Source organism: Neovison vison, chromosome 7, assembly GCF_020171115.1.
Source record: "Neovison vison isolate M4711 chromosome 7, ASM_NN_V1, whole genome shotgun sequence".
Classification (NCBI taxonomy): domain Eukaryota; kingdom Metazoa; phylum Chordata; class Mammalia; order Carnivora; family Mustelidae; genus Neogale; species Neogale vison.
The window spans coordinates 110,431,897-110,448,166 of NC_058097.1; the positions used below are offsets into that span (position 1 = coordinate 110,431,897).

At 50.4% G+C, this 16,270-nt stretch overlaps 1 protein-coding gene across 1 annotated transcript in view; it reads left to right on the forward strand.

The window, feature by feature from the left end:
• GRIK4 (glutamate ionotropic receptor kainate type subunit 4) overlaps positions 1-16,270 on the forward strand; it is a 421,019-nt gene that overhangs the window by 366,971 nt on the left and 37,778 nt on the right. Inside the window, exon 14 of the mRNA XM_044258062.1 lies at positions 11,448-11,561. Within this exon, the coding sequence (XP_044113997.1) occupies positions 11,448-11,561 (114 nt within the window). The remainder of the gene's footprint in view (positions 1-11,447; positions 11,562-16,270) is intronic.

The window sequence follows — 16,270 nt, forward strand, 5'->3', positions numbered from 1 at the left end:
AAAAGAGCTTATGCCTCTGTAGCATCTCCTGTTCTGGGCATTGTTCTAAGGGCTTTCACACAGTAATTCATTTGATCTTTGGAAAGCATGTATGCAATATGTAGGATTCCTGTCCCCATTCTCCAGATGAGGAAACTGAGATACAGAGAGATTAAGTAACTTGCCCAAGATAAGTGGCTGGTGAGTGGCAAGGTCGGCCCTGGAGTGTGTTCTTTTAGTCAAAACACGACTACAAAATTGCTCCCCCAGCGCAGAGTCAAGGTAAGAGAGTAACGCGAACAGAGCTCCTACTTTCTTTGATTCCCCTATTCGTGCATCAGATGTTTATGGGGAACCCACCAGATTCCAGGCCCTGTTCAAGTCTCTGGGGGTACATGCACATACAAGGAAGTACAGGCTTCTGCCTCCTGGAGATTGCATTCTAGACAATAAACAGCTAAATGAATAAACAAAGAGGACAATTTTGCATCATCATTTTTGCTGTGAAGATAACACAGGATAATAAGACAGAGAGTGTCAGGGAGGGGCTCCTTTAGATGGGTACACGGGGAAGGCCGCTCTGAGATCTGAGCAGTGGGACAAAGCCAGCCTAGCCACAGCCAAGGCCAAGGCAGAATACCACAGCCGGAGGAAGGAGGAGATGTGAAGATGCAGATGAACTTGGGAGGTCAGAGGAGCAGGATGAAGGCCAGCATGGCCCACGGGTGGCGAGTGGGCATCAGGGCACAGGTGGGCTGGGGTCAAGAATGACACTTGGCCCTTTAACGACATGGGTTCGCACTGCGTGGGTCTGCTCATACATCGATGTTTCTCTGTAAATACAGTACAGCATTAGAATGCAGAACAATGTATTTTCTCTTCCTTATGATTTTTTAAAATTATCTTATTTAAAACCAATTAATTGACAGTGTATTATTAGTTTCAGAGGTAGAATTCAGTGACTCATCAGTTGCATATAATGCTCAGTGCTCATTATATCACGTGTCCCCCCGCTGTCCATCACCCAGTTACCCCAGCCCCCCCAGCAACCCTCTGTTTGTCCCCTATGATAAAGAGTCTCCCTCTCTGATTCCATCTTTTTAAATTTCTCCCTCCTTTCCTCGGTGCTCCTCTGTTTTGTTTCTTATCCTTTTGATTTTCTTAATAAATAACACTTTCTTTTCCCTAGCTGACTTTATTGTAAGAATACCGCAGAGCATACCATACAACATACAAAATAGGTGTTAATCGACTATTCGTTATCCATAAGGCTTCTGGTCCCCAGTAGGCTATTCATCGTTAAGTTTCAGGGAGAGTCAGATGTTACACATAGAGTTTCGGCTGTGCGGGGGGCCAGCGCCTTATCCCTGTGTTGCTCTGGGGTCAGCCTGTCCTATCTGCTGAGAAGTGTGTGCAGGTTCCTCTCCTGGGGTCCTTGCACACCCGAGGGCCTGAGAATAGCATTAACACGGTCCATAAACTTGCAAGGGACAAATGGACACCTCTTTTTTTCTAAACTTAAGCTCAAATATGTTATTTCCTTCAATGACAGCTGTGGGCAACAAACGGTCGTGGTATTTTAACCACACCTGCGCCATTGTCATTGCTGGTGTCACTGTAATGTTGCTCTTAGACCGACCTCTGGCTCTTCTGTGCCCCGGTAGCGCAAAAATGGAAAAATATTTTGACAACTGTCTTTCTGCGCCCTACAGTTAGGCAATACAGCGAATGGAATAAACATCTGTAAATGTTTCTAAAGTAGGGGTTAAGAGACCTCAGCAGAGTGCGAGAAGGGTCCCCAGGCACAAAAGCGATGAAGAAGTCAGTATAGGATAGAACAGAGGAATCTCCGTTAGTTTCTCCAAAGCCTCCTCCGGCTACAGTCAGAAGAGGGGACAGTGAGAGGCAGGACCACACCCGAGCTCCATTTACATAGGTTGTTACCTCTCATCTTTCCGGCAACCATAAGTGATTTTGCCCATTTGAGAGAGCAGGAGACTGAAGCCCAGACTTGAGGTAATTTGGCTCAGCCAGTGGATGGCAGGGGGCTGCGATTTAAACATCTCTCTGTGACGCCGAAGGACAGGAGGGTCCACAGCCCATGAATGGGAGCCTGGGACAAGAGGTCAAAGGTGAACGGCATCTGCTTGGAGCCCCGCACCACACCACCTCACCTGTGGACAAATGGCCATCCCCTTCTGACTCTGCCAAATTCTGAAATCTGCCCACATAGGCCAGTAATGCAGCCCTGAGCCGAACCAACTAAATATTTCATGGGGATTTTAATTTAACTCTAAAGAAATTCATCCAGCCCTGAGAACAGACTTCCCCTTGGAGAAATAGCACTGGGGAGCACTTGGGCCCATAGATGACATGCCACTTCCCCAGGAACGCTAATGTGCCTGGGACCTCTGCTCCCCGAGCATTACGGAGGAGGGACTCCACCCAGCGAGCACAGAGAAATCCCACAAATGTGGCCTTAGGTTGGTTTGTGAAAGCTGTGATGGGAGCCTCCCTCTGAACAGGGAGCAGGTCTTCTTTGGGGCCTGGGTGCTGGCTGGGTTGGGGTGTGTGTGTGCATGTGTGTGTGTGTGAATGCATGCACGTGTATAACAGGTGACGAGCTGCCTGCTCTCCTCTGCTCATCCGTGTTTCCAAATCCTGGGAAGGGAGGAGAGGTAGGGCTGGCATCTGGTGTCCCCAGCAGATGAGGACACTGTTTTGCAGGTGCCCGGTGAGCCCCAAGAGCGAGTTTATCCTTGACCCCGTGTGCAGCGGGAGGGGTGGAAAGTCAGCCTGCCTCCCACCACTGGCGAGCAGATGTGCGCACTTCTCAGGCTTGTTATTAGGAAGGCCTAAATGATGACTTTTCGCAGAAGCTCGAGCCAGGAGTGGGCGTGAGCTCCCCCGTCTCCTTCAGATCCTGCTGCCGCTCTGCCTGGTGACCTCGTGAGTCATGGCGGGTTCCCTGGGCCTCTCGCTAGGCGGGGGAGGAGTGGGGAGGGAGAAAGGCACCCAGCAGGTGAATCGATCCAAAGACAGGAAGTAAGCAGATAATCTAATTTGAAATGGGCTGAGCTGCAGATGTTAATCTGCTCACTGCGCAGCAGGAAAGGACTGGGGGCCAGTGAGATTCTGGAAGGAGCTTCACGCAGCCAGTCCCGCCTCTTCTCACTGGGCCCAGGGTGGGCCTGTCCTCACCCTTCCTGTGCCTTCCCCGGGGGAGCATGAGAGCACAGGCCGGTTCCTCTCCTGCCTGGGCCTCCAGGGCATAGGCCTGGGAGGGCGTGGGGGGGAAAAGGAGCCTGCTGCTAGGGATGTGGGGCATTGAGTCTTCTTTAGCCTGGAAGAGGAGGATTGTATCTGACCACGTCTGGATCATGACCTGAATCTGATTCTACCATTCTGACTTGCTGATAAAATCCCTCCTGCATACAGGCTTGCGTCAGACTTCAGTCTCATTCTGTGGTCAGCCAGGAGGCCCTCGAGGGTAAGCCACGTTCGGTGGGCTGTCCTCCTGTGTCCTGCAATGTTGGCTGTGCTGGTTGTCCATTTAGGGACGTATTGGGGGCCCGCTTTGGGAAATCCCCCTTGAACAGTGCGACCATCAAAAGTACACAGCCCTGGGCACTGGGTGGCTCGGTCGGTTGGGCATCTGCCTTTGGCTCAGGTCATGATCTCAGGGTTCTGGGATCGAGCCCCACATCAGGCTCTCTGCTCAGCGGGGAGCCTGCTTCTCCATCTCCCTTTGTGTTCTCCCTTTCTCTCTCTCTGTCTCTCTCAAATAAATAAAATCTATTAAAAAAAAAAAAAAAGGGTACGCAGTCCTGAGATACATGTGGGTCTGAAGCCAGCTTTCTCCATGTCCTAGCTTTGTGTACTTGAGCAGGTTACTAACCTCTTTGGGCTTCGGTTTCCTTGTCAAACAAGGCCAATGGCAACGATGAAATGCTACATGTGTTAAGTATTCTAAAGACCTTGTCCCGGAAGCTGAGACAGGCACCCAGATGCCCACACCAACGGTAATAATAGGAGGGGCTAACATTTACGGAGAGTTATTCTGTGCCAGGCCTGGCTTGAGATGGCATGCTCATTCGATTCCCATAGAGACTCTGTGAAGGTGGGAACTGTTGTCCTGCCCCCTTTATAGAAGAAGAAAGTGAGGCACAGAGAAGGTGAGTGCAGAGCAGACAGCCAGCTAGTAAGTACAGAGTTGGAGGAGGAGCCCTGGGCCCCCTCCTCTGATCCAGGGCAATGCATGGCATACGCCCCTCAGTGGTACAAGCAGTGTGTTATCGCCTTTGCTGATGGAGCAGAGGAACGGCTTACTCCTGGGGAGGTGACAGACGTTTTTGCAGAGCAAGTAAACTGTGAATGGACCTTGAAGCCCCAGTGGTTGTGGGCTGGACATTCGAGGTGGAGGACACAGGTCGTTGGAGCCACTGCTGTCAGGACGTGCAAGGTGTGTTTGGAGTCAGCTGCTCGGGGCCCCAGGGGATGCTGGGAAGTGAGGCTAAAGTCACCGGAGTTCACAGGATTGTGGATAGTGGGCTAACAGGGAGGACAGGTATGGTTGTCATGGTGTGAAAGTTAATTTTTTTTTTCTTTAGAAAAATGAGGATGGTCTTTTCTTGCCTCTCTTGAATCTTTTTTCTTCACTAGAGCCAACTGAATTGGTTGAGGGTTCAGGACACCTCTCTGAAGCCCAGCTGCCCCGGTTTGAATCTGGTTCTGCCACTTACTTGCTGTGCAACCTTAGGCAAGTTCCTTAACCTCCCTGAGCCTCACGTTCCTGATCTGTAAAATGGGGTGATCATAGTAGCTTGCCCCATACAGGTCTTGTGAGCGCTAAGTGAGATAATATGCAGCAGGTGCTCAGTCCATTACCTGACGCACAGGAAGGGCTGTAGGCGTTAGCTGCCTTAGTGTTACAAATCTTATCTTGTAGGCCATCCACTGCTTAAAATACTCAGGGTCCATCCGATTCCTCTTCAGTGTGTTGCCTCTTCTGCCTGCCTCTCCAGCCTCATCTTACAGCATGCTCCCCAGCCTTATGTCCTCCAGCCACTCTGGCTTTCTTCCAGCCCCTGGAATGCACCAAGCTTCCTCCTGTCTCAGGGCCTTGGCACATGCTATCCCTTCCCCTGGGAGTGCTCACCCCAGGCCATCTCACAGGTAACTCCTGCTCAGGCAACTGCATCTCATACTGGGAAAACCCCTCCTGCCCCCCAACTCCCCCCCCCGGACCTCCCAAACTCTGTCAATGCTCTGTTCTACCTTCTCGTGGTGCCTTCTAGACCCCTTCATAAAACCTGTTACAGCCATAATTTTACAAACATTTACTCTAACGGTCTGATGATGGGTCTGCCTCCCTAGTGGACTGTCAGGGGCCGTCAGGGGCCATGCCTGTCTCTCAGCACCTTGCCCACTGCCTGGGTCAGGGTGGAGAGTCAGAAAAGAGGGCTGAGGGAATACTGAGCATCGCAGATGGAGGAAGAGGCACCGAGTTCTGCACATTGTCCCTGCCTACCCCGAGAGCCCACACTCAGGTGGGGGGAACCCAGAACATAGCACTTACAAGAGCTCGACGAGCTCAGTGTCCCATGTCACCCTCAGCCAGAGCCTAATGCACATGATCCCTCACTGCCAAGCCAAGCTTGGTGGACTCGGAGCTCCTTCCTGCCTGGGTGTTTACGCGTTATGCCGGCCCCATGCTCGCAGCCTTAAGCAGGCCTCGCTTCGAATTCCGTAAGCCTCCTCCATATACCGGGGATCTCCCGAGACAATTATCTTGGAATGAAGGTTTCCAGGAATGCTCAATACAACCTTATTCTGTGTAGCATTTTCTCATTCCATCTGTAGCCTCCCAGAGCTTTCCAGAGTTAAGTAACACAATTACAGAGTTAAATAAATGACAGCAAAGAATGCGAGGCACTGTGGGGCCTAAGCGGCAGGTGAAATAAAGTGTGTGCATGCAGATGGGGCCTGCAGAGGGGCAGGAAGCTGCTGGCGCTGGGGAGTGGCCCGCCACCGCAGGGGGCAGGAGGCTGGGGTCGTTAGGGTACAGGGAGGGGGAGAGTGCTGTAAAACAAAAACAAAAACAAACAAACAAACAAAAACAGAGAGAAAAGATCTGGAAGCTGATCACAGATAGCACCATGGAAGTCAAAAGAAGCTGGGGAGGTCTTTTAATCTGCTGTCCCCAGAGGAGAATCACATAACAAGGAAGAGACTTTGGGAAATGACTGGATTTGGTCTCCACGCTGAGTGTCAGCTTTTTCCTTGAGTTTTCTAAGCAGTGGGACAGGATGAGGCCTAAGAAGGTCCTTATGTGAATCTTTGGAGACAGGCAGTCACACCAGTGTTAACACAGCTCTGTGTCTGTCCCGGGATGGGCCAAATGTCCAGGGTCCCCTGCCCTACACGAAGCTAGAAGAGGCCTGGCTGCCCTCCCGAATGTTCCTGCTCAGCATGGGTTGGGAGACTGTCTGCAGAGACTCTTGTAGGCCTCCTGGTGGCAAACGTGCACCGGGCACTTTCTTTGCACTGGGCCCCGTGCTCGCGTCTACAGTTTCATCTCACTCAGTTCCTTAGCAAAGCTAGGAGGTAGGTCCGATTATCATCCTCACTTTATATGTGAGGAAACTGAGCCTCAGGGAGGTTGAGTGACTTGCCTCAAGTCACACAGCGAGTGGGTGCGTACTAATGGAATCCAGACAGGTCCGTCCCATCCTGAAGGCTGAACCTCAGCCCCTCATCCTGCGGCCTCCACAGCTCCCCCAAGGCCCGGCAGAGCTCTCCAGGGTGTTTGGGTTGGAAGACTTGCACTCCCGCCATCTCTCTTAACTTGCACAGTAAAATGAGTCCCAGAGAGGCTGAGTGGCTAGAGGCATGCGTCTTCGGCCCTGTCCCATCCTCCTTAGCTCAACTCTGTGGCAGAGGGGGGCTGCCGGGCAGGGGAAGGCGGGCTGAGGCCACTGGCGGTCTGCCCTTGCTGCTGGGCTCTGGCTGAGAGAATGGGAGAGCGTTTTGCCCAAAAGGGGGCAGCAGCTCTCTAAAAGAGGAGGAGGACACAGAAGACTGCTTTGTTCCCTTCAGACGGTCCAGGATCCAGGGCTGCCATCAGACTCCTTCCCGGTGGTAGCCGTGTTCCCAGGGAGGCGCCAGGTGGGAGCCAGGGCTCAGGCAGATGCCGCCTGGAGCCCTGCTGTGAATTTGCTGCCTTCTTCGCAGCCAGGCCCCAGCTCCCAGGAGAAGCACGGCAGCCACACTGAGCCTCCAGGCTTTGATAGCAATGGGGGCAGTTGCATGACCCCTATTTAAACTCCGTGAGCCAAAGGATAGTCTGTTTTGGAAGTGACCTCCAGGCCAGCTCCAGCCTGCCCTCCCCTTGTAAATTCTGCAAACATCCAGGAGATAAAAGAGGGGGATCTCTCAGTGGCAGAACATGAAGCTCTTCAAAGAACACTTTCAATCAAAACTGGGGAGGAGAGAGGTCTTTCTCTCAGAGGGAGTGTATTTATATGCCCCTGTGTGCGCGCACCGTGCACACACACACACCCACCCCAAGACCGGGAACATCGTAATGCATACAGAACTTTCTCCCACTTCTCTTTTATCAGCCCTCCTGTTCCCGTGGCTCTGGGGGATGCCTACCTTTTTTGGTTTCCCACTTTGTGGAGCTACACTCCCAGACCTGCTGTCCAGATGGGGGTGTCCCTTCCTGACCTTTATGTATTTCTTTCCCTAAAATAAAATGTCCCCGCCCGGGGTCCCTGTTGGCTGCTGACCTTTGCTGACCAGTCTGCGAGTTTCTTCCTCAGAGCTCCTTCTCCTCGTCTGTTCCAGAACATTCAATTCTGCGGACCACCATCATCTTCTTGAGCAAAACAGGGGCCCGCGGAAGTAAGCCCTACCCGTTTGAGGCAAGCGAAATGAAAGTGTGGGTTTTGGGAGCTGGAGAAGACAGTTTAGAGGGCATGTGGTGGGGCTTTTTCATCTGACAGGATGAAACTTCACCCCAGAAAGTGGAGTAACTTGCCCACAGTCACAGTGAGCCGTGGCCTGGTTGCAACCAGGGCCATGTCTTCTGATGTCCTGTCTACAGCTCTTTCTGCCCGAGAGCGTGGCCCTCCTGCCCCAAGTGGCCAGAGATGCAGAAGGGCTGGGGCGGACGGGCAGCCTGCCCTCCCCTCCCTCCTTCCCCTACGCCGATGGTTGCTGGCATTGTACACTCCCAACCCCCTTGGCTTGTTAGTCTGGTTTCATGGCACATTATCTCCTCATCTAAGACTGCTTTATAGCATAATGTCTTTTTAACTAAGGTGAAATAAAATGAACGCGCGTCTTTTGGAATAACCGGATCCCCAGAGGTGGTCGCTAAAATTTCGGGGGGTGTTGAAGCCAAGGTAGATAATTACTATTCTCTACTGAGTTGATTAAATAAAAACAAAACAAAATAAAACAAAAAACGCCACCACGAAATCTCCATTATTTCTTTTAGCTTGCCACGGCTTTTTTCCATCCCACTCCTTCTCTGCCTCCTCTGCCTGTAACTTACTCCTGACAGCGGGGGGTGGGGGGGGTGGGCGGGGGGCAGCAAAGGGAAGAGGGACTGACTGGTGGCCAGGAATCAGCAGTGTCCATATGAGGCGGCTGTTCTGTTTGGCCCAGTGTGGGAAAGGTCTCTCTGTGAGTAGACGGAGATGCCCTGTCCGAGCCTGGGGCACACACTTTCCCTGGGTATGTGGCCATTCTGCATGCACCCGGGAAAGGCTCTACGGCTTTACCATGAGATCATGACAGCTTTTATAAACTTGTGAACTGATTTCCAAATTCCAACACAGCATTTGCCCTTTTGGGATGTGTGGGTGGCTCAGTCGGTTAAGTGTCTGTCTTCGGCTCAGGTCATGATTCCGGGGTCCTGGGATCGAGCCCCGCCTCGGGCTCCCTGCTCAGTGGGGCGCCTGCTTCCTCCTCTCCCTGCAGTTCTCCCTGCTCCTGCTCTCTCTGTCTCTCTCTGACGAATAAATAAATAAAATCTTAAAAAACAAAAACAAAATTTGCCCTTTTGGGGCGAAAGCTGTAGGGGAGGAAAAGAAACCTGTGGGTAGAGTTATTGAGTTCAGTTAATTTGGGGGGCAGGATCTGTGTTTTTAAATAACCAGAGAAAGGACTAAAAGCTGTGTTTATCTTTGCCCACTTTATCCATTTTGGGTTTCCTCCTCTTTTCTTCAGTTCTTTCAGTCCAACCCAACTGACTTTCGTCTCCTCCTCCCAAGGTTCATGCAGGGCTTGGCTGCCGACTAGCTAGAAGCCCGCCCGTGTGGGACCCGGCACTGCACCTGCTGGGTCTTTGTGCTGCGTTGATTATCTGTTGGTCTACACCTGTGCTCTCAAGCGGGCGGAACTGCCGTCAGTGCCACCGTCACGGAGGGGCCGAGGTTCTGAAAGACCCAAGCAGCCCTCCACAAAGAGCCCCCAAACGAAAGCATTAACAATCTTCTAATCAAACTTCGTTTTTTAATCTCAAGGGTTGATTCACTTGATAGCAGTAATTAGCACTCTCTTGGAGAAATACAGAAAGAGCACAATGAAGCATTCACATTTTTCATTTTATATTAAAAAAATCTCTTACACCCGCACCCTAGTTTCTTTTCTTGGCACCTGGCCTGCCTTTATAAGGCCCTGAGTACGTTAACCTCTGCCCGATTACATGGCTGTGCCAGCAGACGGAACGTGGATCGGGAGTGGAGGTGCGAGGTCGAAATGCGGGAGAGACTGACCTTTGCCAAGAGATTTATCCTTCTTGTACGCAAATCGCAAATTCCCTTGCGTGCAGAATGAGGGCAGCGTGTCTCTTTCTCTATGTTCTTTGCAGTGACTTAGGAAGAATCGTGCACTTGTGCGCGTATGTGTGTGCACTCACTCAGAGACGACGCCTGGCCTATTCTCAGATTGCGGGGGACTCCACTTGTCCTCCTTTCTGTCTTCCTCTCTTCCATCAGCTGCTCCGCGGGAATCAGAAGAAGGAGTTAAGCTGACATGGAAACCAGTGGAGACCAGTCTGAGATACACGCCTCAGTTATGAAACATGGTTCTTTGGGGCACCTGGGGGGCTCAGTGGGTTTAGCCTCTGCCTTTGGCTCAGGTCATGATCGCAGGGTCCTGGGATCGAGCCCCACATCGGGCTCTCTGCTCAGCAGGGAGTCTGCTTCCCTCCAACCCCCGCCTGCCTCTCTGCCTACTTATGATCTCTGTCTGTCAAATAAATAAAATCTTAAAAAAAAAATGGTTCTTCCATATTAGTGGATGTCAATCAGCTGCGCAGCTTGGTACCAATACAGATGCCTGTGTCCTACCCATCATCTGATCCCTGAGTCCCTGACTCAGGAATTCGCATTTTAGTCAGCCTCCCACATGATTCTGAGGCAGGTGGTCAGAGACAAGATGTACGAGATGTTGAGAATCCCTGTTAGAGAATCTCTGGGCAGGGTCCTGGCACGGTCTTCACTTCACATCCTTGGTTTAAGGACAAGGCCAAGGATGTCTAGGGACTGGCCTAGGTTAGGGAGTTGGTGAAGGACCCGGACAGAACGCTGGTTCTGGGCTTTTCCCCTTTGCACCATGCACGGGGAAGCAGACCAAGAGGAAGTGAGTTTGCTTTGCCAGGGGATGGGTTTAAATAAGGGACGAGGACGAACTGTCTGGCAAAGAGGAACCCTGAGGAAGCCGATCGCATTGAATTCAGACTCATCAGGTATGGTCATCTGTGGTGTCCTGTGAGGGCCGAGAGCATGGAAGGAAATGTCTTCAGAACAAATTCTGGTGACTTTTACATGGAAGGCCACAGAACCTTCTTTTACTTCTTTGGCGCCTGAACTGTAACCTGAGCAGCAATATAAGTGTCCAGGGCCCTGGGAGGCCCCAGGTCCAGTCCCGGCTCTGACAAGGACAAGCTCTGTGATGGTGGGGCTAACCCGCTCGATTGCTTGGTGGTGTTAGCTTGTCTCTCTCTTCCACGGTTATATCTGTTTTCCTCGCACTCCCAAGACCCCCACCGAGGTTCCTCTTCAGGCTCGCACCTCTGTCAAGTTCTGTGGACTGAGCAAATTAGGAAGTTGAACTTTAAAACGACTTCCTATTGAGAATCCAGCAGCCCCTGTGCCCGTTCTCCCTCTCCTTGGGCATTCTGAGATGGTCCCTGAACAGTCCTCTGCTGTTTGTACTTACTGATGTGTCTAGAGGCGTCTGGCCACAAGTGTGCCCGAGTTCCAGCTTCAGCACCATGTCCTCTCGTGAATGATTGTTCGGGTCTGAGATGGCTAGGGCCACCGAGAGTCCCTCCCCACACTGAGAAGCCGGACAAGAGTGACATCTCCCCAGTAGAGACGGCCTCTGGCCACAAGTCCCTGTCCCTGCATCTCACCTGGGCCGCCCCACTGATGGGATCTGTCTGTCCCTTTCAGAAAGCGGACCTGGCCGTGGCGGGCCTCACCATTACTGCGGAGCGGGAGAAGGTGATTGATTTCTCCAAGCCATTCATGACTCTGGGAATTAGCATTCTTTACCGAGTTCATATGGTAAGAGACTTATTTTATAAGCATTTATGTCATTAAAGTTATTTGCATGCAAACACTGAGTTATATGGTAATAATGAATGACTCACAGAAATATTTAGATTTCAAGACTTAAATGCAAATGAGCTAGGCTATTTTTTCCCGCATCAGCTGTGCGGACTTGCAAACAGGAAGAATGGAGAAGTCACACTTGTGGGCTTTCCAGTAAAAATTGCTTCTGCCTCACTGACTAGGGATGGCTGAGAGTGAGCGCTCAACCCTGGTTGTGCCGTGTGTCGGTGAGTGGACCCGTTGGTCACTCTGCTTCCTCCTAGGGACGGGGTCTCCAGTCCAGATAAGTCATCCCAGCATTTTCAAGGACTTTGTTGATTCCCAGGTGCATCTCTGTTCACTCTGAGCATTGTCTGGTGAGGGAACGCAGACTCCATCCTCTCCAGGTTAGCCATATTAATGAATAAATGATGTCATTTATATCTGGCCTGTCTCCCTTTTGGCATCCTTCAAAAAAAAAAGAGAGAGAGAAAGACTTCTCTGCTCAAGTTGCCTAGAGTGAGCAGAGTAAGGGTCTAAATGAGTTTGGGAAGGCACACCAATGGGCGTGAGGACAGACCTGATGGAGGACCCTGGCCAGTGGGGGAAGTTTGGGAGAGAAACAGGGCTACAAAGGGAATACTAGCGATGTTGCCAGGACACAGTTGTCTGAACCAGAAGAGCCTCCTTCTCATCCTTTTATCCAAACTGACTCTGAATGCACAGCTATTATAAAGATTCCCCAATGCTCAAGTCATTCTCGGTGTCCGAAGTCACACTAACCTAGAATACTGCAGGGTGTTACCCGGCGCCACAGGCTGCCCATCAGGGAAGGGATCAAGCGCTCATCCCACGTGCCTGCTGAAGAACTGACCCTCTAGCTTCTGACCCCTTCCCTGGCCCCACATCCCAGCCCTGGAGAAAGAGGATTATCTGTATTCACAGTCCCAGCCTGGGCTCACGTAGCCAGGGCTGCTAGGGCATCGGAAACTGCAGCCCAGTTCTGTAAGAGGGAAGGTCCCCTTGTCACAGAGCCCATTGGAGCAGCTCCGAGGAGCACTATCCAATGCTGGACCTCAGCATCCATCATGATCGCTGCCTGGCTTAGAAAAGGAAGTCACGGCGTTTAGAAGAAGAGGCAGCATCGAAATCCCAAGCTCCCCAGGCTAAGACAGAAAGCAGTGTGAGGATTTGGGCACTGTTGGCGCTGTCATTGATGTGATGTCTTGTGAATTAAGGGCAAGAGCGATGCCCCCCGCCTCTTTTCCATGATGATGAAAGCTCCCATTCATTGAGCAGCCCCTATGTCCCAGATGCTCTTTCCAGCCCCTGCAAGGATCTTGACTGTGGTTATGGGTTGACTTGTGTCCCCTCAAAAGACATATTGAAGTCCTAAGCCCCAGGACCTGTGAAGGTGACCTTATTTGCAAATAGGGTCTTTGCAGATCTAATCAAGTTGAGATGATGTCATACTGGATTCGAGAGGGCCCTTAGCCAAGGAGGGGTGTCTTTGTAAAAGGAAGAAAATGTGGATCCGGGGGAGAAGAGCTTGTGAATTTGGAGACAGTGTAGCATGATGTCTCTATAAGCCAAGGAACACCAAGGATTGCCAGCAACCACCAGGAGCTAGAGGTGACAAGCAGGCATCCCCCCCTAGAGCCTTCAGAGGGAGCATGGCCCTGCTGATGCCTCGATCTTGAACTGCTCACCCCTGAACTGTGAGACTATACGTTTCTATTGTTTTAAGTCACCTAGCTTGTGGTACTTTCTTCTAGTGGTCCTAGGACACCAGTACCCTCCTGTTGTTCTTGTAAGTGTAAGGGCAGAGATCGCACCCGGAATGGTGTGCTTCGAGCCTGTGCTGTCTCTGGGATACCAGGCGGCTCCCCTCATTCATGTGATCTTTGAGTAACTTGTCCTGGAAGGCTTTCTTGTGTACCTTTTCTCATCTGGTCCTTAGGACTCTTGTTTGAGAAGAGGGAAGGTATTAGAATTCCAACTAGACAGTAAGGAAACTAAAGTCACACTTGGAACTGACACATGGTGGGGCCTGGAAGCCAGGTGTTCTAACTCTTGAGACAAGGGTTCTTGTCCTCCTTCTACCTGTCCGTAGTCCCTGGGTGATTTTCCAGCTAGCACTGTGTCTTGAACCCTCCTCACCCCATTCCTGCAACTGAGCCTCGAGGCAGCATCCCAAAGAAGTGGGGGAACATAGGACCTTTCTCCAAATCATTTTACTATGGCCAAGCTGTACAACTAGGCTCTGGCCTTGATTTCTTGATTAATGCCAAGGATACTAGAGCCCCACTCACAACCCGATGGACCGGGAGGAACCATGTGGGTAAAGGCACCTGATCCCTGGTGTTTCTACTCATTGCCTGGGGATGTCCTCTGCTAGGCTATCCTCACCACTGGGCATACCACTGCCTGGAATATCAACTCCAGCCAGAAACAAATTCCCACTCACCAGTCCTCTGGACATCTTTAATTGGATTGTTGGCCAGATATTACCCACTACCGCAAACCTATGATTATATTAGTTCTTGGAACATGAAGTTTTACACATCAGCTTCCCTAAGCTATGGTGCCCAGAGGTTTGATCAATCACTAGCTTAGATATTCTGTGAGAATATTTTGTAGATGGGATTAACAGCTGTGTTCAGTTGACTTTAAGTAAAGGAAGTTACTCTTGATAATGTCGGTGGGCCTCATCTAACCAGTTGAAGGCCTTAAGCACAAAAACAGGTTTCCTGGAGCAGAAAGAATTCTGCCTCAAGACTATCCCTTAAAAATCCTGCCCGAGTTTCCAGCAGGTGCTATAGATTTTGGCCTTAACTGCTCCCACAATGGTGAGAGCCAATTCCTTAAAGTAAATCTCTTTACACACACACACACACACACACACACACACACACATCTCCTACTGATTCTGTCTCTCTGGAGAACCCGAAGTCATACGTTCCCCTTTCTGGTCAGGAGACCTCCCCACTTCCAGCCTCTACACTGAGGCACTGATCTGCCACATGGCTGCTCAGAGCTGATTTATAACAGGGGGCCGAGCTGAATAAAAATTGAGTGCTGGATGAACACCTTACACTAAGCAGAGTTGACAGTTTATGCATTTATTCAACAAATATTTATTGAGTGCATTCTGTGTGTGAGGCAGTGTGCTTAGAAAGTACCAAAAAATCAGCTGGAGAGAACAATCCTGAATCAATGAAACCAGGGGAGACCTGGAGAGAACAGGTCTGAGATGAACTTTGCTGTATCTGAATTAGCAGAAACAGCTAATACCACAGGATAGCCCCGTGGAGTTCACCATGAAAGCTTCAATCTGAAATTATGGAGAGAAACTCTCTCTCCTATAATAGTGTTACGTTAACAAAAATAAAGTTGAATACTGGGGGTTTATTCTTTTGTGAATTTTTCTCAGGTTGAGAGTATTTATTATTTTTTGACTTTTTCTCAAGTTCATAGTGATCATTTTGTGAATTTTTCCTCAAGTGGAAAGTTTATTATTTTGTGAATTTTTCTGAAGTTGGTAGTTTCTCAAGATGATTAATTTCATTTATAATCTATAATGGCCCAGAATCTCTATCTTAATTCTGTATCTGAGGTCATCTGAGTTATGAGTGATTGTTGCCAAGATGTGAACATCTGCTGATGATGAAGCCTGTGTGCAAAGGTTAAAACAATTAACCCAAAGTATAAATGCTTCTTTCAAAAATATTGCAAAACCCTCCTAAGTAGTAAGGGGTGGCAGGTATGTGTCTGAAGTCTAGAGACAATCAGAAATAGTGTGTGAATTTCCAGTCATCTAAGATGACCTAGGGTTAGTTTCTCACGACCATGGGATCACCAAGTGTCGATGATGTGGTATTTTCCTTCTTCTCACCGTTGGGGTATAATCTCTGTTTCTGCTCAGGCATTTCTAGGACCAAAATGGGAAGACTGTTTTGCTATTTGGATGCCTTACTCCCTGCCACTCAGAGGCTGACTTAGAATTCTGGCTTCAGCATTTGTTACTGTCGATCCCTCCCACTTCCCCACTTTCTAGAACTCTCTCCGTTCCAGGTTCCAGGTCACTGTCTCTTCCTGTTCTTCCTCCTACCACCCTGATCGTTGCCCCTCCAGCATTTCTGTTGACTCTCTCTCTCTCTCTGTCTGCCTCGTGAATGTCCCTGGTGCATTTCTCTTCTCTCTTTGACAGCTCTCTGCCGCATCTGTAAATCCAACCCTGGCCACTCCCCTGAATTCTCGAAGCTATTTCTAGCATGACTAGACATCACCTGACCATCTCACGGGCACCTCAAATTCGGTGTCACAAACCATATTCTGTAGAATTCTTCCTTCTCTTCCCCTGTCCCATCTCACCTCATGGCATCTCCACCCAGTCCCCTGAGCTGCCCTTCACTTCTCTCAACGCACACGTTCAGTCAGTCAGCTCACCTCCTAGATGGTTCTCAAGCACGCTCTCCACCCCCACTGAATCCACCTTGCTTCAGGCTTTCCTTATCTCTGACCTGAATTGCCATCCTGGTGGCCTGTATCCTCCTTGAGCTCACTGGATGAGAGGTGTGACCCTCCCATCCAGTACTGCGTCCCCATCAGAGGGCCATAGTCACTTCCAGCATTCATGAAAAAGCAGTGGAACATTCTGGAGCCAGATCTGCCATGTACTT